This window comes from Prionailurus viverrinus, chromosome B1 (genome assembly GCF_022837055.1).
Source record: "Prionailurus viverrinus isolate Anna chromosome B1, UM_Priviv_1.0, whole genome shotgun sequence".
Classification (NCBI taxonomy): domain Eukaryota; kingdom Metazoa; phylum Chordata; class Mammalia; order Carnivora; family Felidae; genus Prionailurus; species Prionailurus viverrinus.
In genome coordinates, this window is record NC_062564.1 from 139,866,080 (window position 1) to 139,893,256 (window position 27,177).

The following is a 27,177-nucleotide window of genomic DNA, read 5'->3' on the forward strand; positions in this document are numbered from 1 at the left end:
AGGCTCTGAGCTGTCAGCACAGCGCCTGACGTGGGACTCGAACTCACGAACCATGAGATCATGACCTGGGTCAATGTCGGACACTTAGCCAACTGAGCCACCCAGGCACTGCTCAAATTTTTGATAAAGTTTATTAAGAGTAAGTCCCTTACCTATCTCAGTTTGAATATTTAAAATAATGCTACCAGAATAAAAAAATTAACTCTAAGAAACCATAGTAACTCAGGCACCAGAACTTAATTTATTAGTTCTAACTCGTGTGTCTCATTCATCGAGTTCATGTATACTCACTCTGTGTCCTCCAAAAGTGTCAAAGCGCTTCTTTCATGGTAATCATCTTCAAATGGATCTCCAAAAATAAGTTAGAAATTTAGAAATATGACTTAAACCACAGGGAATTCCATACTCACCCCCAAAGGCTGAAGACTAGAATGTTTTTGCCTTTGGTTTATGAACAGAGATATTTGTAGTATTTTTAGATCTATTGGTATCATCCATTTAAGGAAGATGTGTACAAAGTAGCTCATACTCTAAAACCCAAACTTTTAGGGTCAGAAAGTTCTTCTGGCTCAACTAGTCAACCTCTTCATTTTACCAGTGAAGATGCTAAGACACACAGTTAACACAGTGCCTTTTACAAAATAAATGCTCAATAAATATTTATTACATGATGAACCACGATAGGTAGCTATAGGTAGAGACAGAACAAAACCCCACGCCTTCTGATACTTCACAGCCTCTGAAATGGCTTAGTTGTCTCTCATCAGTGGAGACTCAACCAAGAGGAGGGTTGGCCACAGATAGGACATCAACAACAACCCATGGTCTGAAAACATCGTTGTCACACATGCGAATTCGGAGAAAGAGAGATTTTTGAAACATGTTTTCTAGGGCAAGGTGTAAGAGGATAGTTGTGACAAATGGAAGTGGGGAAAAAAACAAAGTGTCTATATTTGACTTCCTTTTTTTGGTAAATAATTTTTAGTGAGCTTTGCTAAAGTAGATTTCATGGCTGAACCTTGATCCATGTGAAAAGATGCCTGGACCTGGACGTGGCTGAAGAATGATATTCAACACGTGATGGTGATTAGTTTGGTCATTTCAAGAAACCTCCAACATTCCATCTGTTTTTGAGCCTCAGGTATTTATGGATTGCTTCATAAGAAGTAAAAGCATATCAAGAGAACCCAAATTTTTATTTAATTTAAAAAATTTAATTGAATTTTTGAATTCAATTTAAAAGAACAAATGAAGGTGTTCGTGAAAAAGAAGAGGAAGTACATGTGGGTTTTTGAAAAGTGGGCTGCAGGTTCCCTTTTCTAGGAGGCAATGAAATGAAAACAACTGTATTTCAAATTAAATGGCTGGGCCAAGTGGTAACTCTCTGCATATGCTCTTGGATCACTCTGTCCTTTTTGGTAAAGTTCTTATAATTGAATGGTGCTTGCCAGAACATGAAATGGAAAACACAAAGAATCCTGTGTAGATTGAACTATAAAACCATGTTAAGCAAACCTTCCTAGAGAGGGGACAGGCACCTGGCAATGTACACACATACATATACTCTTAACACTCAGCCCACACTCTCCACTCACCTATTCATACAATTACACATGGAGGAAAAACACAGGTAAACAAGAGTCTTAACAGATTTGAAGATAAACATAAAAGTTGGTTGGGTTATTTAGCACTTGCTGAGTCGCTCAGGAATCTATGGCAATAAATCTACTTCAAAATATGAAAAATTTCTATTCTCTATGAGTAGAGATAAGTGATAAGCTATTGGTGTTTTTCCAACCTATTTTCAAAGCTCCTTACAAAAATAAATCAGTGTGTCCTCTAATAGCTCTGAAAAAGAGTTTGAGTGATCATTTTTCCTTTGTGAATTTTTTAAAAAAAGAAATAAATGTCCATAGTTATGAAAATCTTGCATTTAGTTACATTCAGAGACAAACACAGTCCAGTTCTCCTTGATGGAAATCGTCAGTCTGTCTGCTCATTCTCTTTGACTATAAAAGATCTTTTGGGATGAAATGCATTGGCAGTGCAAAACAAGGGTGGGGGGGAGAGTCCATTAAATAAAGTAATGATTGAATTAAGCACCCAGATGAGTTCTTTCCCAGGTTATCTGCAAGCACAAGACTCTACTGTCATATTAGGATACACTTTAAGTACCACGTTCTTATTCTCATCAAAGAATAAGATACTGAGTGAGGACATCTTTTCTGGCACACAGCAAGGCTCAGGGATTCCAGGAACGACGCCCACAGCTCTCACTATACTCTGGATGGTAGCATGGTTTGATGGCTTCAAAGACTAGAAAAGAAATGGGAGAACATATAAGTTAGGTGGAACTCCTTTCCCACTCTTCACTGTTCATCCCTAAGGTACGTACGCAACGAATTCGTTTCAACCACTTTATAACGCTCTGGCATCATTACCCGTTCAGCACGATCTCCTATACCATCATCACCAACATGGTTATCATTTATTAAGTACCTGCTACGTGCCAGGCATGTTATATATAGTATCTGTGATCCTTATAACAAAACTACCATTTTTAAATATTTTACAAATAAAGAAATAGTCTCAAAAAGCTTAAATGACATGTCTAAGGTCAAATAACTAGTAAGTGGTAGAGTGGGTATGTGAATCCAGTTATCTAAGCCGGAATCACTTAACGAAAAACAATTTAGTTGCCAAACAGGGGATTAACACACTCTAGGGTGTTTTCAACAACAGGACTGCAACAAAAACCATTTGTTCTTGATTCTATGCTAATCATAATGAACCCTAGCAAACACCCTATTTAACATAGACATATTATTACCACTGCTATAGCGATAGTTATACTTTGTTGTTAAAATACAACCAAGCACATCAAGGAGCACTGATTTATTTAGTAGTCGCCACCAGGATGAACTGGACGGTAATCACTCCACTGTAATTATTCACCTCTTCTTCGGAGCACAAATCGGGGTTAAGAAGATCACCCCATTGGCCACTGGGGGTCACTGTTGCTTCATGGGTTCAGACTTCAAGGCAGTCGTGTTAGAAGTGTTCCAAGTGTGGGCCATATATATCTTCTGGGAATATTCTAGGGGGCCGAAGGTTATCTCATGGATATCAGAAGTTTGACCAAGGAAGAAAAATTTGTTTCTGAGAAAATGCCAAATGGAACCATTAACATCCATGTGAGGCAAGTGGTTTTCTTTAGAGTGCCAAACAGCTCTGCTCAGCCTTAAAGGACAGTCACTTTTCCAAGCCCAGAATGTTCGGGTATTGCCAGAGTGGCATGAACTTCTTCAGGAGAGATGCCACGCTTTTCAGCATTAGTTTTCCCCAATGTCTCTCTAAGGCAGGTGAAACGAGTTTTGTTTTAAATATATTTAGAACCAGAAATTTGGTAACTTGCCAGAGATCACATGTCAATTCAGAAGTGGGATTTAGGCCAAAACTCTGGGTTTTTAATTTCAAGACTTCAAGCCATGTTTCTCATGGCTCAGAGGCACCTCTGAGTTGATATTTTAATTTCATACCCCTAAACCTCCCAGTACGGGAAACTGGAACAAGTTAAAAGGTTAAGGTACATACAAATCAAGGGAGAAGCAAATAATATAGAAAGCTGGCATACCACTAAAAAAAAAAGAAAGAAAGAAAGAAAAGAAAATGGATTATTTTTGTTAGACAAAGGGCAAATCCGATTTGCCTCATCCCATCTTTTAACTTTAATTAAAGAAATTATCTATACATTAGACTTTAAATTTATTGTGAAGGGCCATAAATCATTTAAAAAATGGTCTTGATGAGGTGCAACTTTTTTTTTTTTTTACTCTTTCTTCCTAGAAACTTTAAGTATATGTTGAAAAGAGTTGTTAACTTTCACTCAATTAGCTTTGCAAAGCAAGGTATTCTCCCTTTAAGAAAAGGAAGTCTATGTTGTTCTATTTCAGGTATCTTGTGCCTTGCAGCATCGCCAAAATCTGTGTAACTGACACAGACTGTAATTGGTATTGTACCGTAGAGATCAATAACCACTGTCGTTATTTCATCAGTATTGGTAATTTCCAAAGAAAATTTTTGCAGCCATCCACTTTTCTCTACTGATTTATTCTTAAGACTCAGTGATCCAAACAGCTTATAATAATGTCCCAAAGGATTTTTTTTAAACCATAGATTTTTCTGACATTATTCTGTGACTTTTTATGTCTTAATGACTCCTATAATATTTAAATTTCATAAGAAGTGCATCTATTTAAGTAGAAGAGGTCTCGAAGGATAAATACTGCTCTGCATTGCTGTTCTCCAGTGCCTGGAACAGTATATGCTCTGGGCACTGAATATTTACTAAATGGATGAAATACTTCTAAGAAATAGCTTACCCTCCATCATACCTATTTCTGTGGAAATAATTCCCATCAACAAAAATAAAAGTTTCTGTGCAAATGACCCAGAGTAGATACGGAAAATATTCATGGGTGTTTCCTAGGAAAATTCCTGTCCTTTTTTTTTTTTTTTTTTCTTAAGCTCTAACTCACAAATGATAGATTCAGAAACTATGAACAGTCTCTGGTGGGCTCGCTGGAATTCAGGAATGGGCCCTTGATTCTGAGTTGGTGTGTCTTATCAGACAACTTCAATTTTCTAGGGAGTTTCCCCATTTGACTCACTATGGAATCCTCTGATCAGGCTGCCATTACCAGGAATCATTATGTCATGCACAAAAGATTCATGCACTAATTGCTCATTTGAAGCATGCTGCCAGTCTATAATTTGTTTGTTTTTGAGTTCAGATCATGCTTCTCATGACTCTCTTGATATAGCTTAATAAATTTGTCCATCCCAACTGCAGTCTGTGTTATTTCCCTCCCTAGTCTGTGTTTTTAATGCGAGTAAAACATGACTTTAACATCAGTTGAGGTGATTTTTGCTTAGGTAACTCAGTACATCAAAATTTAGGAATTTGGGGTCATCTTCTCATGACTAGAGATTGGAATTGGAAACTCAGGAAAGTAATTTGAGGGTCTATCACTTTGAAGTCATTACATGTGAATTTCTTCTTGATATAGGATATTTGGCTCAACGTGTTTAGATTCTTTGCTGCCCAATTCTATTGTCTTTGCTAGCCTTAGCTTCCGCACGATTCCATGAAAAAAATAACTCCATTCCTCTAATCCTTGTTGGTTCTCTCGCATCTTGGTCAGCAACAATGGCTCAATCATTTTCATTTCATTTGAAAGCTCTGTTTTCCATCTCCGCTAAGGTGGTGAGGGGGAAGCAAAGGCATACGACTTGGCCTTAGCTATATGGGTATTTTTCATCTCATGGCAGAATTCCAGGGGTCTCTCCCTGGGAGAACAGATTGGCTGTAGGGGCTAGAAATCAGAAAAATCCATGCGGCCGTGTCTGTGAATGAAATCTGCAGTGGTCCGGCCCGCACCTGCCAAGCGGCGCCTGATGTCCTCGAGTTGAATTTGATTACAAATGCATTAGCAAGGGAGAGTGTGTCATCAGCTAAGAGCCTTCATTCCTGACCTGGGCCATGGGGTTTTGCTCCACACTCTCCCAGTCCAGCCCACATGGGTGTGATAGCCCAGAAACTATCTAATTGGAATCAGTGAAAGGGCAAAGCCTGGAATTTGGGAAAGGCAGCACACAGCTGTTCTGAATTACAGAACAGGTTGTCGACTTTTGCAGACGGAGAGCCCCGCCATATAGAGCAGGCTTTCGCGAAGGAGGCCAAAAGGAAGGAGGGCCAGCAGAGGAGTCTGGCCTGGGAGAACTTTTCTCTGGGGCAAAATGTATATCTAAAGTCTGAAAGTTCTTTGGCGCCTCAGTTATTCCACATGTGTTTGTACTGATCTGGTCAGAGACCTTATTTTCCTCTGTTGCTCCGACTATTTTTCTCTTAATAGCTTGCTCTGGTTACCATGTTGGATGCTGTACTGATAATAGCAATGCTTATTAATTACCCCTCACATAGCAGCTTCGTATTGCTTCGTGTTACCCATCCTTTTGGTTATCACACCAGCTGAAAGCCACAGAGCCTGGAAGGCCGAAAGGGAACCGCTAGAAAGCCTTAAAAGTTAAGCCGATTCTCACAAGGTGATGAGAGACGGAGAACTCCATGTAACAGCCAAACTTCCACTCTCAACTTGGCAAAAGGAAATCTCAGGCTCAGAGAGAAAACTCCACACTTCTCCCTGTTATGTCTCCCTGGAGTTCTGATGCCATTCCAAGTTTTGACAAATATTATGATGAGTTCAGTTGTTGCAACCAATGCTGTCCTGATTCTATTACTCTCCAAAGAAACGTTACTGGAAGAGCTTACAGGCTGTTGAACCTGCAGGGAGAATCCTATTTTAGGCTTTGTGATGTTTGAAAAGGGAGTAGAAACATTTGTAAAACTTTTTCTTGTCTTACATCTTTTATTCTCTTGATCCCTTTCCCCATTTGGTCTTCCTTCAGCCCCCTACATTGAATTTTCTGTTCTCCTCGGTCTCAACAATGACCTTTAATACAAATATTAATAGCAAATACTTATGGAGCGCCTACCATGTGCACGGTGTTCTGTTTTGTTTGCCCACTTTTGTTATTATGTAGAAACTATTGTTTTTATCATGTACTATTGTACCCATTTCAAAGTTGAGAACACTAACATACAGCTGACCCTTGAACAATGTAGGTTTGAACTGCATGGGTCCACATGTACGTAGATTTTTTTGGGATAAATTCAGTAATGCAAATGTATTTTCCCTTCCTTATGATTTTCTGAATATTTTCTTTTTTCTAGCTTACTTTATTGTTAAGAATACAATATAGAATACATGTAACATAGTAAATCCATGTTAATCTACTGTTTATGTTATCGATAAGGCTTCCGATCAACAGGTGGCTATTAGTAGTTAAGTTTTGGGGGAGTTAGGACTTACTGATGGATTTTTGACTGTGCGAGACATCAGTGCTCCAAACCCCCGTGTTGTTGTTCAAGGGTCAACTGTATGAGTTCTCCCCCAAACCACATTTAGCCCTCAATTTTGCTACTCAAAGTGGGATTTGTGGCCCAGCAACATCAGCAACACCTAGGAGCTGCATTGGATACGCAGAATATTAGGCTATATGCCCGGAACCACTGGATCAGAACCTCCGTGTTCCCAGGCAAACTGCAGCCGCATTACAGTTAAGAAGTCCTGCTACAACCAAGCATGTACATTTAATCATTCTGCTGCATTAACACACTTCCCTCCTTAAACTTATCTGTTACTCTTAACTTATCCCTAGAAGTTTTATTTTTAATTTTAATGTTTATTTATTTGAGAGAGAGAGAGAGAGAGAGAGCGCAAGTGGGGGAGGGGCAGAGAGAGAGGGGGATGCAGAATCTGAACCAGGCTCCAGGCTCTGAGCTGTCAGCACAGAGCCTGACGTGGGGCCCAAACCCATGGACCAAGAAGTCCTGAAGCTGAAGTCAGAGGCTTAACCGACCGAGACACTCAGGCACCCCTCCCCCTCATAAGGTTTTTAAATATTCTTTGCATCACTGAGAACCATCATGAAGAACTACCAAAGCAATGACAGGGTTTTGCATAGTCAGAGCAAGATGGAAGGGGTAAGACGGGGTAACTGTGGCAGAGCGGAGACCAGACCAGGTCTCCAGAGTGGGTAGTTGAAAACTCACTGAATAGCTCCATATTGTCTTGGCTCCCTGGGTATGAAAATTTGGAGTCAGGAAGAAAAATTATTTCCCCAGGCTACATAGAAGAAATTACAGTTTACGAGTGTGAGAGATTATTTGGAAAACTCACAGACCCACTTAAAATCAGTCATCCTGGGTTCAGAGACAGATTGAGAATTCATTTTGTCTTTCAATGCCACAAAGCAACCCACACTATAAAGATTCATCACTGTTAACATTCTGCATCTTTGTGGTCTGTTTTTAAATGCTATCCCGGGGCGTCTGGGTGGCTCAATTGGTTAAGTGTCCAACTTTAGCTCAGGTCAGGATCTCATGTTTTGTGAGCTTAAGCCCCGTGTCAGGATCTGTGCTGACAGCTCAGAGCCTGGAGCCTGCCTCGGATTCTGTCTCCCTCTCTCTCTGTCCCTCCCCCCTCATGGCTTTGTCTTTCTCTCTCTCAAAAATAACTAAACATTAAAGAAAATAAAAAAAAAAAATAAATGCTGTCCCAATTGGCAAAAGTTTTGTTTGACAGTGATATACCCTTTATGAATACTTAGACAAGATAAGGCTGTTTATATCATAGTAAATGTATATAATTCTTATTTTGTGTTTAGATTTAAAGAACATGGAGTCGACAAAAATCCTTGGGAGAGACAAGTCTTAGAAGATGTAGAAAACTTTTTCTTCTGAGACTTTCTAAGAAGAAAACGCGATTCCAATCAAGTTACTGGCCCAGAGGCTGACCTGCTTTTGTTCGGCCAGACCTTTATGCATGTGTTCCATTAAACATCCCAATGAGCATGACACTAGAACATGAACATGATAATTTAAAGATCTATAGGTAGAAGTTGCTCACTCTTTGAGGCAAAAGATTTTTTTTCTCTGTTATTAGGCAACAGCAAAAGTTGATTCCCCTCAAGTTTTGAGAAAAAGAACAAAAAAAAAAAAACCCATCTCTATTCTTTCTCTGAATTCTATTCCTACAGCCCCTTTTCATTGTATGTCAGAGATTCAAACTGTTATAAGCTAAGAATAGAGGTTCAGAGATAAGCCTAACTGAAGGCCAGAGGGCACCACTGTACTTTACTAACTCTAAATTCAAAGAAAATAGTCACTTGGATTTGCTGTGCAAGGCAGTGGTGGGATTGGGGAAGCTTCTGAGAATATATTCGTCAGGATACTGAGTACTGATACGATACAGTACAGTTTCCACTGATTTTGGAAGAGACACAGGTAAGCTCTGACCGGATGAAGTAAATTTTGGAAGAAGCTTATAGAGTCCACATACCCTATGTTACCTTTGTTTTTGATGTTTATTAGGGAAGCAAATGAAATAAGCATCTGGTGGATTTCATGAGGTGAGTTTACCTGGCCCAACCTTGATCCTGACTCTGGTGGGGCCAGTTGATCTCATGAGAAACTATTTGTCAAAAAATTCTGCACAGGGCATCGATGCAATTAGTCCTTTCCCTTCCTCTTCCCCATGACATGTAGTCATTCTCTGAATATCCCCTCCAATATCAGCCTTCTGTCGTTTGCGGCTTGCTTATTGTGGGCAGATACAGATTTGCCCCCAGCTGAGTAGACCACATGGCTGATTGCACTGTGTTTGGAAGAAGCACAAAACACATATTTTACATTTTTTCTCATATCCTTCCTCATACCGATACTGACTTCATATCACCTTAGCAACCATTAAAGAAAAACCAAGCGTAACCATTCTTGCCTAGTACATGTCAGAAGGCAATAAATAAGTGTCCAGATGGATTTCGTAAATGAAAACACACTCTCGGTCAGTGTGTCTTTCTCCTCTACGGAAACAGGAAGTATAGGACAGAGAACAATGGCTACCTTTGGCATGGGGAACTGGCATGCTCCGGAGCAATAATAGGCATCGAAGGATTTGGGGGAGATGATCCATTCACTCCAGCCAATATCCGCAAAGTCCACTTTAAGGTACCGCCTGGCACAATTGCGCGGTTCAATCCATTGCTTTCTTCTGGCCTTCTTCAGGGTCTGCTCATCAAACTGGAGAGTCTGGCTCTTCTGGGGGGGTCCCTTTCTCTGTTTCTTTTTGTTTTTAGTCTTCTCTGGGGCCTGAGTCTGAAGGGTCTTGTAAGGCTTTCTCTCCTCCCATACCCCATCCTCCCTATACTGATATTCTGCCCCAGGAAGCTCGTTGTTCTGCAGAGGCAGCAGGACCCCAGCCGAGCGCTTCCTTCTCCGTTCAGTAGAAAGGGCAGCCTTGATATGGCCGTCCGGTCTAGGCACAGCTCCAATGGGGAAATTCCGGTGCCTCTGCAAGCTTGATACCACACTCTCCGGCTCAGAAATGGCAGCATCGTTGGCATACACCAAGATATAAGGCTCAGGGAAGGGCAACATCTTCTTTGGCAGCTGGTGTCCTTTGGAGGTAATGTTAAATCCTATGAGGAACTCTTCATTTTCCTTGGCCCTTCTCAAGAGCTGAGTGATGTCTTTAGACAGCCAGGACCCAAGGTCTCGATGAGATTTGGCTATGTCTACTGAAAGGTGACCGAGGTGTTGACTTTGGTTTCTGTCAGATTTGAGGATCCACGCAGAGAGATCAATCAGAACGTGTTTCCTCTGAGCATGAGGTGAGCATCCTCGGGATGCTGGACAACTCAGGCTGATGTTTATTAGCTCTCCAATATAGAAATACAGTGTGGCAGATAAAATGTTTTCAGACTTGGTTAGAGAAGTCAGGTTAAAGATGTGTAGTCCTTTGCTTCCAAGGGTTCCTAGGAAGGGAAGGGAAAAAAAAAAGAAGAGTAAACAAGAGTAAGCAGGAACCCTACCTGCCACCACATACAAAAAGAAACTCAAAATGAGTTAATGGCCTAAATATAAGAGCTAGAGCCATCAAATTCTTAGAAGAAAATATACAGGTAAAATCTGCCTGGCCTTAAATCTGGCGATGGATTCTTAGATAATGACACCCAAGATATGAGCAGCAAAAGAAAAATGGATGAAGAAAATATTCTCAAATCATACACCTGACAAAATGCGGTATCCAGAACACGTAAATAATTCTTACAACTCAACATCAGAAAGTCAAAGAAACCAATAAAAAATGGCCAAGAACATCAGATAGACATTTCTCTAAAAAAGATATTTAAAGGGCCAACATGCGCATGAAAAGATGCTCAACATTAGTAATCACTGGGGAAATGTAAACAAAAATCACACTGTGGTACCATTTGACATACACCAGCCTAGCTATAAGAATGAAAAACAAAATAAGTATTAGCAAGGATGTGGAGAAACAGGAACACTTTACATTGCTGGTTGAAATGTAAAATGCTTCAGCTGATGTGGAAAAGTTTGACAGTTCCTCCAAAAGTTGAACATAGAGATATCATGTGAGCCCACAACTCTATTCCTTTATAGACAAAAGTAGTGAAAACAAGTATTCAAACAAGTACATGTACATGCATGTTTACAGTAACACTATTCACAATAGCCAAAGGTGGAGACAGCTCAAACGTCCATCAACGAATGAATGGAAAAACAGTGTTCTATCCATGCAGTGGAATATTAGTTAGCCATAAAAAGTAATGAAGTGATACCTGCCACAATGTGGAGGAAGCTTGGAAACACTGTTAAATGAAAGAAGCCAGCTACAAAAGGTCACATATTGTATGACTCCGTTTACATGAAATGTTCCAGAACAGCTAAATCCGTAGAGACAGGATGTTTTCCGGGGGCTGGAGGCATGTAGAATGGGGAGAAACCTCTTATTGGGTAGGGGGTTTTATTCTAGAATTATAGAAATATTTTGGAATTAGGTAGACTTGGTGGTTAGACAACCTTGTGAAGGTATCGAACGTTGCTGAATTGTTCACTTAAAAAATAGTGTATTTCACGTTATGTGAATTTCACCTCAATTAAACAAACAAAAACGATAATAGGAGTAATTTTAAAAGCTAGAGAAAGATTAAAGCAAGGATTCGCCGTTTTTACTGATTTGCTTTTTCCTTTCCTGAAGCACTACAAATGTGTGTAAGTTGTAACACAACAGTAAACTTACTGGTATGAGAGCTGAGAGCTCTGGCTTTTCATTACGAAACTACCAAGAGCTAGTCCTGTAAATCTGGCACAGGATTGGAATATCTTCTTATTAGTGGGAGTGTATAGCCTACTGGTTACAAGCATTGATGAGATTACATTCACCTTGATTCAAGTCTTGACTCAGCCACTTTGGGCAAGCTAGTGTTCTCATTCATAACATGGAGATTGTGTCTACATCTACTGCCATCGGCATTAAATTAGATGTGTGTAAAGCAGTTCATAGAGCACCCAGAAAGGGTTTCTCTAACTATAATTCATTATTGTTATTAGTGTATTATGGGATTATATCTTCTTCTACCTGCCTCACAAAGTTTACGGTGCAGGATGGGGGTAGGTGAGCAAGACCGTCTAACTCAATATTCAGGTAACGTGTGCGGAACAATGAGACACACATTCAAACGTGTCATAAAGAATTAACACTGTTGCGGAGCTTGCCTGGAGTTTATGACCTCTCAAGAATTCAAGAGTTGAATAATTTCTTCTTTCGATGAAATTACTGACCTGGGTCAAATTGTGTTCCCATTCTTCAGAAATGAGAGTAACAGAACAAGAGATTGATTAGGAAGGGCAGAGGCTGGTTCCTTCTCTTCAGATCATCTACCAAATTAGTGGTAAGGCTGAGGTTAGACTCAAGAATGCCCAGTCCTGGAACCAGCCACCAGACCCCGAGTCCCCCTCCGTGCACTTGTTCCATATACATACTGGTTTCAGAAACATACACGCAATCGTGAGATTATGTTCTTGATCAAAAACATATTTCAGTAAAAACAAAACATTCCTACAAAGACGTGGAAACTTAGAATGAGTTCCCTAGGTCCGCAAGCACAAGGGAAGTGCAATGGGAAACATATTTTACTCATTTTTAACACCGTGTGAAGGAAAAGGAGGAAGCTGCCATTTGTGCCCATTTGTATAATCCATGAGACCAGGATAATATTTTACAGACCTTTACAACAAAGCCATGGCATCAGGGTTGTTCAGAGACTCTAGCCTTAATTCGCACCAGTCACTGTAGCATATACTTTTACCCAAACTTCTTGTAGCAGATGGAAGTTTAAAATGGAAGGAAGAGAAGTCTCTGTTCTAAGTATGTGGCAATCGAATGGTTGCCAAACAGACATCCTGGCAGGGAAAAAACGAACTACATGGGATCTGGGTGGTAGTGTCTTAATGGGTAAAGTAATAGTGCTCCTTCGCCCAACAGTTTGCTTCAAAATGTATCCTCCTGGAAAAAAAAAAAAGTTCCCTCTTTCAAACTGTTTCCAGACACCTTGTGACCTGCTGTGAAGCAGCCTCCACCCCTGCGTCTAATCTTCAATATCCTCTCGTAAATGCTTCAGAATCTGTCAGGCTGCCTCTTGTGATGGCTCTCATTTTAGTTCAGTACACTATTTTGAAGTCAAAGCCCCGTGGCCCAGGCCCAGCTCCACCACACCCACTAGCTGTCCTCAGGCAAAAAATCTAAGCTCTTTAAGCCTCAGTTGGCTTTATTATTATTTATTTATTTATTTATTGACAGAGAAAGACAGGGGAAGAGAGCGAGAGACAGAGAGAGAGACAGAGAGAGAGAATCCGAAGCAGGTGCCATGCTCAGCGTGGAGCCCGACTCCCCGGCTTGATCCTACGACCCTGGGATCATGACCTGAGCCAGAATCAATAGTCCACGCTCATCCTGATTGAACCACCCAGGCGCCCTTCGGTTTGCTCATTTGTAAAAAGAGTCCAACAGCATCGACTGCAGAGGTGTGCAAATTAATTGACAGAATGCAGGCGGAGCTTGCAGCACACAGAAAATCTCAACGAATGTTAGCTAACTAGAACGGTCTGTCCAACATGGTGGTGACTGGCTATTTAAGGTTGAACGGCAATGTGCTGTTCAATGTAAAATGCACGCTGGATTTCAAAGACTTAGTACAAACATGAATGTAAAATACGACATGAATGTAAGTTTACATCGATTGCATATTAAAGGATAATATTTGGATGGATGGGGTTAAATACTGTGATAGATACTGTGATTTAAAATAAGAAATACATATATTTGGTCTTTGTCCTGTGTCTGTCACAGAGCTCCTAAAACCCTTGGAATTTCCTAGGTGATGAGAACTATACAGGTGCCTTTTGTTATGTTAACAAGGTGAATTTAGAGGACTGGTGGGGATGGGGCTGGTTGCAGGGGAACCAACCCACTGATTAGAGGGTTGGCATTGTTAGTCCTATCTCTGATTCACAAGGAAAGAGGAGCCAGAGGTTGAAGCCATCACCAAAGGCCAATGATTCAATCAATCATGCCTATATGATGAAGCCTCCATAAAAACCCAAAAGAATGGCGTTCGGAATGCTTCCAGGTTGGTGAATACATGGAGATTTGGGGAAAAGCAGCGCGCCTGAGCAAGGCATGGGATCTCCACACCCTTTCCCCCTACCTTGCCCAATGCATCTTTTCCATCTGGCTGTTTCTGAGTTGCATCCTTTTATAATACACTGGTAATCTGGTAAACAAATACATTTCCTGAGTTCAGTCAGCTGCTCTTGCAAATTAATCGGACCCAAGGAGGGGGTCACGGGAACCTCTAATATGTATGTAGCCAGTTGGTCAGAAGCACAGGTAACAACCTTGGCTTGCGACTGGCATCAGAAGTGGAGGGTGGTCTTGTGGGCTGAGCCCTTCGCCCGTGGGATCTGATGCCATCTTCAGGGAGACCAAATTGAATTCTCAGATACCCTGCTGGTGTCTGAGAATTGCTTGCTGGTACGGGGAACTTCCTCCCCTCTCACCCACACCAGAAACTGGGTACAGAACATTTTCAATATAATCGTATGTTATTAAAATTAATTTCACTTGTTGCTTCTCATATTTTTAAGTGTGGCCACTAGAAATTTAAAATTACATATGTGGCTCACATTTGTGGCTCAAATGAAATTTCTGCTGGACCATGGCAGTCGAGGATAACCACCACTTTTGTAGTCACATATAGTCCAAAAGGGAAGAAAAAAGGCATTTATTTCTTTCCAAGTGCAGAGAAGAACTAGGATTTTGTTAAACATGAATCCTTAAACCAAAAAGTGAACCGGGCAAAAGATTCCCTTCTTGGAATGCGACATACTTTCCTTTACCAAGAACATTAGATAAAGATAATTTTGGTGATTACTTTTTAATTTTCCCTCCAGCTGTAGCTAATTGGTTCAATCTGCAGTCAAAAGTCTAAGGTTAACAAACTGCTCCAAAATAGAGTTAAAAGAGTTAAATGGGCAGTTTAGCGACAGTGCTTTATGGCATAGCGACTCTACACATAGCTTCAGTTGTGTTATTTGGGTATCTCACATGGTCATCCACTACAGCCAACAAAGAACCAGAAGCAAAGCAAAACCAATGTTTCGGTTTAACAAACAGGGTGTCGAACACCTTTTGGGGACTGGACCCTGCCCTGGGTCTCAGGGCTGCACAAATGGCCGCTGCTGTCCACACTGTGGGGAGGGGGGCGGGGGAAGACGGACAAGCAATAAGCAGGTAGTTAGGGCATGATGACGCCACTTGCTGTCAGAGGTGTGAACTACATTCTTGGAGTAGCACCAAGGAGGGAGCAAGTAACTTTGTGCATGTAAGGGGAAGAAGGATACACCGGGAAGACTTAACCTTTGAACTAGACTTTTAAGAATGAAGGGAAAAGAATGAAGGGAAGTTGGGGGTGGGAAAACGGAAGGAGCATGCTCTGGCAGTATGCAATACCGGAGGTTTTTGCATAGCGATATTTCCAATGTTTTAAGTAGACATTTATAAAATATCCCAAATTAATCTAGATTTTTGAAGTCCTAACAGACATCTAAGCTGCCGAAATTCAGAAAAGGGATGGCCAATTCACATCTAGCTCCTAACTACAGGTGCTGTATTATGCCCAGCACTCAATGTCTTTGCCATTTCTACCAGGCCAGGGGGCGCATTAGCCCTGGCTGTTCGAGATGACCTCGACTCCCTCTTTGTTCTAATAATAAGCTACAAGTCTCAGCCATTTCTCCAGAACATTTTTTGACTTCTCTAACCCATACTTTATTTTTGCCTTCTTTAACCTTAAAACATTTAATTTCTGTGCAAGTTAATGCTCCTTCCCTCCAAACGCCCCATCAAATGCTTAGTATTTGCAATGGATGAAAACAGGAATAAGAGAGTCGTGCAGAGTTGCATGGAGTTGAGTGGAGAGGAATAACTAAGGAGATAAATACCTCCCTGAAAGTGGAAACAAGTGATAATATGTATTCAACCACTCTCATGCTTTTTATCTGATGGAGTTTTAAAATTAATTTAACTTTTCCAAATGAGAGTCTTCACATACTTAAGAACAGGGGTTTCGCAGTAGGCATCTTGCTCTTCTCCCTGAGTAGTTGAGTCTTATCTACAGACACAGGTATATATGTTCAAATACCAGTAAATGAAAAATGCTAGAGTGCTCGCTTTTTCTTTTCTTCTGAACTATTCTGATACTTAGCTATCTGGAATTATTGAATTAGAACCCCAAGGTACACTTTCTGATTAATAAGAACAAACTGACACACTAATAATATAAAAAAACAATGGTGGGTTTAATCAGGTGAAAAAAAAACCAAGTTAACGAATTTTCAGGCTGTCTGTAGTCTTCAGGTACCAGGAAGCATTAACTGCCACACCAATCTAACTATATCTAGAGTTGCATGCTTAATTCTGGGTGTTCTCATTTTAACCAATTTATTGATACAGAAGAGAGTAACCAAGATGTTGACGGGTCTGGAAACTGTGTCTTACAAGTTTGAGTTGAATAAATGGAGAATACATGGTCTGAAGGAAGAAAAAAAAATTGTTTACCAACGTTATGAAAATTGTTTGCAAATACTTAAGGGGCTGAAGTGAGATTGGGGTTTTTCTCTCTGGGGTCAAAGATGAGAATGAAGTCTAAAGGTGAGAGTTGAATGGAGGCAGTATCCAGACCAATATGTAATGACTTTCTAAGTGTCTAGTACGATAGGGAGACCCTTCTGTGGGACTGAGCAAACATAAGATAGTCCTAATTCAAGACTATTGCAGGAGGATCTTTTTCTGACATGGAGGGTGTGGGAGATGCACTAGGTAACCTCTCAGATCCCTTGCAAGGAACTGCAACAGGCTTTATTTTCAGCTCTTCCTAAGGAAACATTTTTGACGCCAAAATATAACTACCAATAGGTGGTGCTGTTTTCTTACTGTTTTCTGGCACTGGCACAAGCTTGGATTTTCCTTGCTTGGGAACACATCAACTGCAGTCTAGTTAGGATTTGCCATTGGCATTATAATTTTTTGAATTTTCTAAAATCATCATGTCTGTGAATTTAAAAAGCCTCCAGAAGTCAGGTGAGTTTCAGCCACACACCTCTTCGAACACCTGTCAGGGTTTTGCACCTGCTGCTGTTTCTTCCTAGAATGCCTTCATCTGCCCTGCTGTCCTTGATAATCCAGACCTGCTTTGTTAAGGCAGAGAAGCGGCACCACTCTTGAGGCACGCTTATCATGACAACCCACTCCTTCGGTTGGAATCCCGCTTCTAATATGATTTTCATCATACTGGCGCTCCTTCCTAAGACCAAGAACTCCTTAAAGGCAAGGTCACCTGTAGTAACTTTTATCAGATTCGTCAGCCCCAAGCATAGGGCTTAACTCTAAAGCAGTACTCAGTAAATGCTGCTTTCATGAATAAACGGACCAAGTCCAGCCTATTCATTGTAGAAATTCAAAAAATGAAGCACCAGCTAGGTAACATTGATTTTGGAGAGAAGCCCAGGTCTTCTATTAACTATATAGAATTTTTTAGGGAGTTTGATTAATAGATAAAGGCAGAGGATTTACTTCTGTTTTTATCTGAAGACAAAGCACCTAAGCCTAATAAAACCAAGGACTCAGAAGGAACCTGTAACTTAGGACAGGCCGTGCTATGGCAAGGTTCAGCTCCTGTCAAGGAGTAGCTGAGGCGGTGCCCAGGGAGTGGAAAGTTCACCTTCGTGCTGGCCCGTGCAGAATGTTTTCAGAGGGAATTAAGACATATAATGGAAAGCTTTCTATGTAAAGTCTGATTTTAAAACAAATAGCCTAAATGAAATCTTGATGATTAGTTAAATCCCCAGAAAGCAGGAAAAACATTGTAGTCATACAGAAAATATGTAACCAAGGACAAGTTTTTCCCCCCCACTTCTTTCTCCCAAGTACAACTGCTAGAAATGCCAGGGTGCCTAGGAAAGAGTCGCATACACCTGCAGCCACTGGCTGAGTGCTTGCGGATTACTGACTCCAGACGGCTGCTTCTCTCTGCCACCTTCAGCTCTCAGGCAAAGGCAAGATGGAGACTTTCTAAATAGAACAGAAAGTCACAGAATTTTGTTTTTCTTGCAGAGTGCCGTCAAACGACTGAGTTTTATGGGATTCCAAGACAACCATTCTCTATGTCCAAAGTAAAACATGGCCAAAGATGATATAATGTAGGTTCTTCTAGAACGGCAAAATGTTCATTAATCAGTTTATCTACTCTTACTTAGCCTCTGCCCAAGGGCATTCCTAGACTGTGAGCTCTCAGAGGGCAGACCTGTGTCCTAATAAATCTTTGAACTCCTAGTACTTGGCACAGTCTGGAGTATTTATATCCTGAAAAATATTTGTCAGATGTGTTGAATGAACAACTGTGTAAACTCACCAGATTCAAAAATGTTTCCTACTTAACACCAAAATGAGAAAAAAAAAAAACCAACGTTCAAGTAGTTTCAACTTCCCAAAGTCAGCAGAAGCCCTTCTTGGGTTTACGTACCATATGGCGTTATGGTGCTTCCTTTCAGCTCATCAGGAAAAAAGCATTATTAGAACAGTTGTACATAAAGTAGAATAGCATTGCCATTTGACATGTACCTAGTAAAATGCCTCATGGAAACTTCTCTCATGGCAAGTTTATTTTTAAAGGATCTTTTGCCTGGCTAATAGCTTTTCTACTATCTCTTCTTATCTAGTCCCCTGAACATCTAATTCAGCTCAACTGAAATATTTACTGAGTGCCTGCTATGTGGCAAACTACACCAGATCCTCAGAACACAAGAGCGAAATGAGATATGCGCTTTGCACTTCAGAGACTTGCTTTACACATTCCTCTTCCATATCCCCCTTCTAGCAGGTCTATTAGGCTCCAAACTCTCTGAAACTATGACAGAAGGGTAAGAAGTCTTTATTAACTTACTTGAAAGCCCACTCCAGAGAAAAGACTACCTTAAAGATGCTAATATACCTTCTAAAGTGAAAGGAGCCTGCTATTATATAAATTAATAAACCATTTGTCCACAGAAAGGTCCACTGAAAGCACCAGATGAGATCAGGTCTCACACGTGAATCAATCCTGGATTTTAGAAGCTGGTTATAAGATACTCAAAACCTTAGGGACATGAGGTTAGACAAGTATGTCTCAAACATGCATCAGAATCACCTTGATGGCTTGTTAAAATAGAGATTTCTGCGTCCCACCCCCAGAATTTAATTCAGATGGTCTTGGGTGGGCTGGAGAATATCCAACAAGTTCCCTGGTGACACTGATACAGCTAATACAGAGACCATCCTTTAGAGCATTTAACCTCACTACAACAAAGTGTAGCTGTGCTCACTCAGCCATCAAGGCCAGGACAGAAATAGTACCTTCTTGAATGTGGGCTTGGGGTATTATGGATTGGATTACAAGAGGACTATCACCTGTTTATATTTACATTGCTGTTGTGTGTTGCAAACAGTTGCACGTGAGCCCCATTTTATGTATGCTTATGGCTTTGTGGGAAGCTAGAGAGAGACACCTTTTAAAATATTAAAATATCTCATTTATACAGAGCTTCTAAACTTTTAATGCATTTTCCCAATTGAGTTTTACCGTCTGTCTGTGACACTGGCACAGTAGGTATGACTTAACCATTTGATAGTTAAAGAAACTGAGAATGGCAATGTTAGATAACTTGATTAATTAGCAATTCAACCAAGGTTAGCCTTTAGATCTCTTAACTCAGCCTCAGGTAATAGAAAAATTAAAGTACCAGGAATCTCTTCTTTGCTTGAAAACCATTTACTGTAACCCATGCCTAAGTGTAGCCGTTACACTTAATTCAAATAGCCTTCAGTTTAATTCCATGCAATATTTTAATTTTAAATTTTCTTTGAAGGAAAAGCAAATAAGATCGTATTGGGTCTCAGTTGATTTACCTGTAAAATCAGATGATTGGACAAAGAATCTTGCATTTCTACAACTATTGGATGCCTTTACTTTATAAAAGGAATATTTAAAAGAACTCACTCAGTAGAGTAAGAAATACTTACTGAAGATGGTAACACCGTAGCATCAGTTTGTCCCCAAATTTTATTCCTAGTGGGCCCAAATAAAACCTAGGCACTGCATTTACTGTGGTTCTGTTGCCAAGAAAAGATGGTCTGAAAGTAAGTCCATCACTGAAGGACTCAATAAACACACTGCTCAATTAGCTCTATGACTTACATGCATAGGTGTTTGAAATAAATAAAGAGGCATCTATGCCTTTAAACATATCATCCCCGGGGTGCCTGGGTGGCGCAGTCGGTTAAGCTTCCGACTTCAGCCAGGTCACGATCTCGCGGTCCGTGAGTTCGAGCCCCACATCAGGCTCTGGGCTGATGGCTCAGAGCCTGGAGCCTGTTTCCGATTCTGTGTCTCCCTCTCTCTCTGCCCCTCCCCTGTTCATGCTCGGTCTCTCTCTGTCCCAAAAATAAATAAACGTTGAAAAAAAAATATCATCCCTAAAAAGTGTTTTACCGAAAGTACTGTTTCAGGTACCAATATGCTAGGACACAACCACTACTAATATGTGGTAGACCAGCAACTTCATGCATTTCTAAACATTCCATATATGAGCGCTCTTCAGTTACACTGTCATCATTTACTACTGCCCGAAGTAGATATTATCCTGGTATACTCGTGTCACTTGATTAATACTATGTCAGTGTTTCCATTGCATAATTCTATGTTCATGGGCTCATAACCATAACAATGCACTCTGAACTGAAACTTGGCATAGGAGGTTCAAGCTGAAACTATTTGTGATGCTAAACTTATTTCCACTACCACCACTAAAATCAAGTTAGTAAGTTACTAATTACTAGGATATACACACTGAATAGATGGGAAAACCATCCAAATTTGGAGAGAAAACTTCCGATGTTGTAGCAAAATTTCCTGGGTAGCAAATAGAAAGTATATGCAAAGTTGCTCAATATTTTTCACTAGGCTTTTTGATAGGTACGATTTTTATTATGTCTAACAAATACAACAAACATTGGTGATTATATAAGGGATTTGATAGGTGTCTTGAGTGTATCTGTTTTTTTTTTTTTTAGTGTCTTTCATCAAGATACTAATGGTGATACAGTTAAACAAAGTTACGTGTGTAATCTCCAGTGAATTTTTCCACAAATGAAGTAGCTTTTCTTTTAAAAGAATCATACTAGCTGTGAACTAATGCAGATCAAGTCCAGAGAAGACAACAATGGAGGAGGATTCATAAAGAAACTGGGAAAATGGGAATTTAATAACAGAGAGATTCTATGATTACATTCAGAGAAGTTTAAAACATGAAAGCAGGAAGATGATATGGTGCCAGTTGGACCCAAGTCCAAAAAGTAAAAATGGAAGTTACCATCCTGACATAGGTATTAAATGAGAAATGAGAAACGAGACCATTTTCAGTTGTGATATTTACTTGCATTTTGCATATCTTCCTTTACTGGGGAATTAGGAAGTGTCCGAACCAGTGTTTCCCCAACTAGATATCTTAGAACCATAATTTTCTAAAATGCTCTCTCAGAGGGAAAATGATCCACTCTTAGGAGGACTCACTATCATTTAAAGGCCCTGAGATTCCCATAGCAAATAAGAATGATCGTTTTTTTCCCCAAACTTATTTGACCATGGGACCCAATTTTATGTAACACCTGTTAACATCTTCCAAAGACACCTTTTATAAAATTTTCTCCTAGAAAATTAGACTGGAATATTAGAAATAATAGGTTTTGAGCTGAGCTCACTCAGTATGTTTGAAAAATTGTCTGGTAAATACAGCGTGACATCCATTTCTTCTTCCATGTAAGGGGGATTGAACTTGCTCTCTTTAAGGCCTCTTCTACATATAAACTTGTATAATTCCAAAATGCCTAAGAGCAGATTTGACATTCATGTCCCTATTTAATTTTTAGAGAGATCTAAACTGGGTCAGTCAAGTGCTCATAAATATCATTGCTTGCATAAGATATATGTGACCACCTTAATATATTCTTAATTATGTATATATTTTTAATGTATAAATATTTCCTGAGTGAATTACCTACGTAGGGGATGTTTTTCCCACTGACCCTCATGGTCTCTTGGCTTCTTTGAGTGTGTCTAACTATACTAAAAAGCCAGATTTAAATAATTTTTTTTCATGTAACTCATTCTCTTTCTCTTTTCCATTAGTATGGATAATCAAGAATTCATGGTATTATGGATTTTTAAATGTCAGAGATTGTAAAGCTGTCTTGCCCATTACAGTAAAAACTTCATTAAGGGCTGTCATGTATTCAAAGTAGTATGTAATTCACAGCAGCCATGTATACACCTCCTTTCTCCAGATGTACTGTTGTCTTTTGAATACAAACGTTAGATAACCCGAGTGCTCTTTAATTTCAAGCCTAGTTTCTAGGTGCCAGAAATTTTAAGGTAACTACGTTTTAATAACGTTATTATATTCCCTTGCCATTAAACCCATTAAAAGTGATGTTCTACCACTGGCCCGTGGATTTTACAAGGATGGCCCCTACTGGAATGCTCGATTTGCCCTTAACTCTGTCTTTTCCAAAGGCCTACATTTTAGCCTCGCACTTCAAAATCACATCAAATGATAATCCTTTATTTTTAAATAGTTTTGGTCTCAGTAGGAAAGACGCTCCCTTTCTCATTGAAGGAAAATATTCACTTTTGGGTCCGGATTACCTCAATTTTCCAGTCTGTGTGATTTTTTTTTTAAAAAGGTGACACATATTCACCAAAATGTCATCTTTTTGTAGTTACATTTCATGAATTAAAGTAATGATACTTTCCTAATAAGAACATGTGTGATTTAATCACTTTTCCTAAAGAAGTTAAATTTGTGAAGAGGAAATTTAAGAGTAAGTGGCTATGGGAATAATGAGAAACTAATGAGCACAAAGCATGCACCCTAAAAAATCAGGCCAGGAGAAAACCTTCTGTGAAATATTCTCCTTTTTACACACAGTAGCCACGGACAACGTAGACTAAGATTAAAATAAAAGCCGATTTCATACGCCTCTGGTGTTCCTACAAGACGGTGTGTTTTTTGTAAATCTAAACTGCTCTGTCGTCAATAGTTTTGTAAATTACTTCTTACAAAGGAAAAGATAAAACCTATCTTTATGTAAACCCTTACACATCACAAAAAGACTTAGGAGCGTTCCAAACTTAAGGTTTTGGCACACCCACTGCATAGCATGGAGGGAGGAGAAAAGGGGTTAGCAGAAAGTGTATTTAGGATGAATGCCACCCACCATCAAGTAATGGTTTAAGTAGAAAGTAATCAGAGGGATACCACAGCAGCTACATTTCAACCAAAGATATTCTAGGTTTAGAACAATAAATAATTTTAATCAGGTATGTTCCAAGGAGCAAATAGGGCTCTAAGGCTATAACTCAGCCTGAATAAGCACTTGGAAAGTCTGCCTGATCAGCAGCCACTCCATATACACAGCACACCATCTGACCTTCCACTAAAATTTGTAACATCGTTGCTATAGAGAAGCCCATGTGCTGTGAAACCTAAACACCATGGGCTAGAAAACATATCTGATTTATTAAAGCAGACAGCATCTTTCACCTATATCAGAACATACGTCGCAAGACAAAGAGAGTTATAGAAACGTTGATATGGACAGAGGAGAGGGGCACACATAAAAAGCCTTAGCACCTTCCCCAAATCGTGCCTTCTTAGAGCCAGAACTGCCTTATAATAAGGTCTTTTTAGTGTGTTAGTAACTAAACACTCTTGGAAGGGGTCCAACATGAACCACCTCTCCAGGAGTCTCCGATGCAGTAACATGACACTTAAGCTTCCACAAAAACCAGTGTCTACTACGTTTGATGAATAAGTCATTAAGACAGTCTCTAGGATGCTAAAGGGATTACCTTCCTTATCAGGGCACACAGCCTTGTAAATATGCTTCAAGCTGCAAGTCATCATTTCAAGGGAACTTCTGGCCTCCGTATCAGAGTTTATCATTTGATGGTATGAGACCAGTGAGACTGATAAGGGACACTGAAATTATAATGCACAGAATGAGCGGAAGCCCAAAAGTCCAAGGGGTCTGAGTTATTCAAATCCTTATCCATCTCCCACACATGGTTCACTCAGCCTAAAACAAACATACAAACAACTATGCAATAGGTGTGAATGAAGCAAACTCACAATCCACTTCCAAACCCTGTGATTCATACTAAAAAATGAAACTTGTCGATAAAAAAAAAACCATACTATATGTCTCTTGGGTGCTTTGGCTACTCCCTAGGAATATCACACACACACACACACACACACACACACACACACACACACATACACACTAGCAAGGTAAGAGCGACTTGAGTATCTTCATTTACTGCCACCTGCCTTGCCCACACAACTTCTCTCCAATTCCTGTTGTTCCCACGCTGCTCCTTCACTGAGCTCTGCTCTCAGAGTTGCACTGAAATAAACAAGGCATGCTGGTCTAGTCAGCTGTGAGGATAGGCTCAAGTGGCTGGCATACCAGGGAGAGGGCAGCCCTTTACACATTATGTTCATGGTTTTAAGAAGGTGAAATCTGGTTCAGCTCAGACTCTAGCTAAAGACTCTGCATTAGAAAGCATAATTCACATTTATTGTAAATGTCATCATGCCTAGGAGCTCTAGAGTGTATTTACAGTGTCAACCTAGGGCTTTCCTTGATGGATGCTTTGGTTTTCCTTTTTTTCCAGGAGTCCTACATATCAAAGCTTCAGGAGATTTCTTTCTAGTGATTCTGACAGAATGGATAGAGCATGAGGCCAGGCCTCCTTACTTGAAGATTCTTGGCTATTTTTCACCAGTTCACTGAAGACAGGCTTTGCAAGTTACATTTCCCTTTATGGTGAATGTAGTGAACAAAAAAGCCTGATGCGTCTTCAAAGCATATAAACCGAGTCAGTGTCCAGGAAACTTTCCCTCAAGCTGTTAGCACAAGGGAGGCAGGCTGTTAGCATAAGTTATTCGCTTCACCACAGGGGACAGGAGAAACCTTGTTAAACCATGAATCTCAGTCCGCAGTGATCTGTGTGTTGAAAAATGGGATGAGCAGATTTTCATCAGCGGATTCCAAGAGGTGTTTACATCCACGCTGTCCACCCCCGCCCCCCTCAACTCCTCCCAGGGTGGAATAGGTACAACCCCTATTTGCCCAGATGGGTTTTAAATAATCAGAACACCAGACCACCTGGTTTCGTTTGTGTGTTTGCCACCAAGGGACTATCAGATAGGAAGTGTCAAATACAGTAAACACAGAGAACTGTGCAAGTCAAGAGGGGGTGCAAGGTCTGGAGAAGCGACTGTCTAAAGGGCGAGGGGAAGGCGTCTAGTTCCAGTGTGACTTTTCTCTCTGGTGCCTCGGGTTGGCATAAAATGACAGCTGCCTTTAGGTAGACATGGCTAAAGCCCAAGTCCAAGGAAATTTCCGCTGGCTGGCTTAAGAAACATCAGCACGAGGGACCCCAAGAGTGCTTCAGACACCCAGCGCCGGAGGGCTCCGCTGGGCAAGGGATAGCCCCTCACCCTTTTCCAGGCAGTTCCTCCAACCCACCCCTACCTACCGGGCTGCTCAGCGCCTTTCTTCTCTCCAGATCTCCCTCTCAATTCAGGCTCTAAAACTGGGATTACTCGCTGGCGAAACGCGGGGTGTGACGGGACCGAGGGGCTCGGTGGGCGGCTGCACAGGGTGAGGGAAGGTCTCCAGGTCGCACCAGAGAGAGGAGAGCAGACAAAGAAGCTGTGTGTAAGTGTGTGTGTGTGTGGGGGGGGGGGGGTCCCAGGAGAAACCTGCGGCGGGACCGCGGAAAGGGGGCGTCTCGGGCACTCACCTGATGCTCCGGCTCGAAAGCTGCGAACCGTGTTGCCTTCGCGCAGGGGTGGGGGGCGCAGGGGCTGAGAGCCCCACTCGGAGGACCGCTGCGCCCGTTCCGCCTCGGCCCTGCCGCCGCCGCTGTACCTGTCATAGAGCCGCAGCATGTGCTCCGACACCTTGTCGTGTGGCTGCAGCACGGGGCCGGGGCCACCACCTGCCGTGCGGTCTCCTGGCACAGCCCTGTGCGGCTCCGAGACATTGCGCGTCAGTCCCTCTCCCCGCGCCAGGCTCACGCAGAAGCAGCCTAGCCACAGGCACAGCAGCCGGAGCGCCCCAGCCATAGCGACGTCCCGGCGCCGCGCGTCCGCTCCCCGCGTGGCGGGGGGACACGCCGAGGGCGCGAGGGGCCCGCGACAGAGCCGAGGGTTGAACTTCGAATTAGCTGGGGCGAGGGCGCCGGGGGCTCCAGGCACTGCTTGAGCAGGACACCGGCAAGTCGCGCTTTTTGCCCTGGCCGATCTCGGACCGGCAGGTGGGCTCTTCCCGGGCAGCCGCGCGGACCTCCCCGGGGCAGGGCGCTGCTGCAGCCGTCCTCACTGGTACGCCGAGAAAGAGCTTCAGTCGCGGCGTGTGTGGCCGGGGTGTTTTCAGGATCTGTCTCTATCCTCCCTCCCCTCTTTATCTTCCAGAACAGCCAGCCTAAGCGGCGGCGCTGGGGAAAGCACCAGCTTCGGGCGCACTGCCGGAGCCCGGGTGCGCGCAGCGGTCCGGAGGGCGCTCGATTGCCTTTTCCAGGGATTGGAGCTGCCGTGGTGCTGCAGGTCCGAGTTTTGAGTGTGTGTGTGTGTGTGTGTGTGTGTGTGTGTGTGAGAGAGAGAGAGAGAGAGAGAGAGAGAGAGAGAGAGAGAGAAGAGAGAGAGAGAGAGAGAGAGAGAGAGAGAGAGAGAGAGAGACTACTTCGTTCTTTGGCTGATCTGTACAGTCCGCAGCCAATCTCGCCCCGTCCCTCGCAGGCAGCTTGGACCCTGCTATAGCCGGGAGAGAAGGGAAGGGGGAAGTAACCAGCAAACCAGCAGGGGGAGAGAGAGAAGAGGAAGTAGGGGTGGGGTGGTCGGGAGAGGAGGAAGAAAAGGTAGGAGGGACAGAGTATTTTTTAATCCCCTCAAGAATATTGGTTGTGTCCCGGCCTTCAAGAGGGCAGAGGAAAGCAAACTTCCTCCTGGTTTGTTTCGCCTCTGATACC

At 41.6% G+C, this 27,177-nt stretch overlaps 1 protein-coding gene across 1 annotated transcript; it reads right to left on the bottom strand.

Moving 5' to 3' along the window:
* BMP3 (bone morphogenetic protein 3) lies at nt 1-26,832 on the bottom strand. The gene is made up of 3 exons (XM_047857285.1): nt 25,951-26,832; nt 9,527-10,437; nt 1-2,316 (listed from the first exon to the last, which is right to left on the bottom strand). Exons 1-3 carry the CDS (start codon nt 26,273-26,275, stop codon nt 2,125-2,127), a joined length of 1,428 nt encoding a protein of 475 aa, XP_047713241.1. The 5' UTR covers nt 26,276-26,832; the 3' UTR covers nt 1-2,124.
* Between the last annotated feature and the right edge of the window lie 345 nt (nt 26,833-27,177).

Coding starts and splice junctions, on each gene's coding strand:
- BMP3 (XM_047857285.1), bottom strand. CDS start 26,275: ATGGCTGGGGCGCTCCGGCTGCTGTGCCTGTGGCTAGGCTGCTTCTGC. Junction 10,438..25,950: donor CTTTCGAGCCGGAGCATCAG/GTGAGTGCCCGA, acceptor TTCCCTTCCTAG/GAACCCTTGGAAGCAAAGGA. Junction 2,317..9,526: donor GCCAGTTCCCCATGCCAAAG/GTAGCCATTGTT, acceptor TTTCTTTTCTAG/TCTTTGAAGCCATCAAACCA.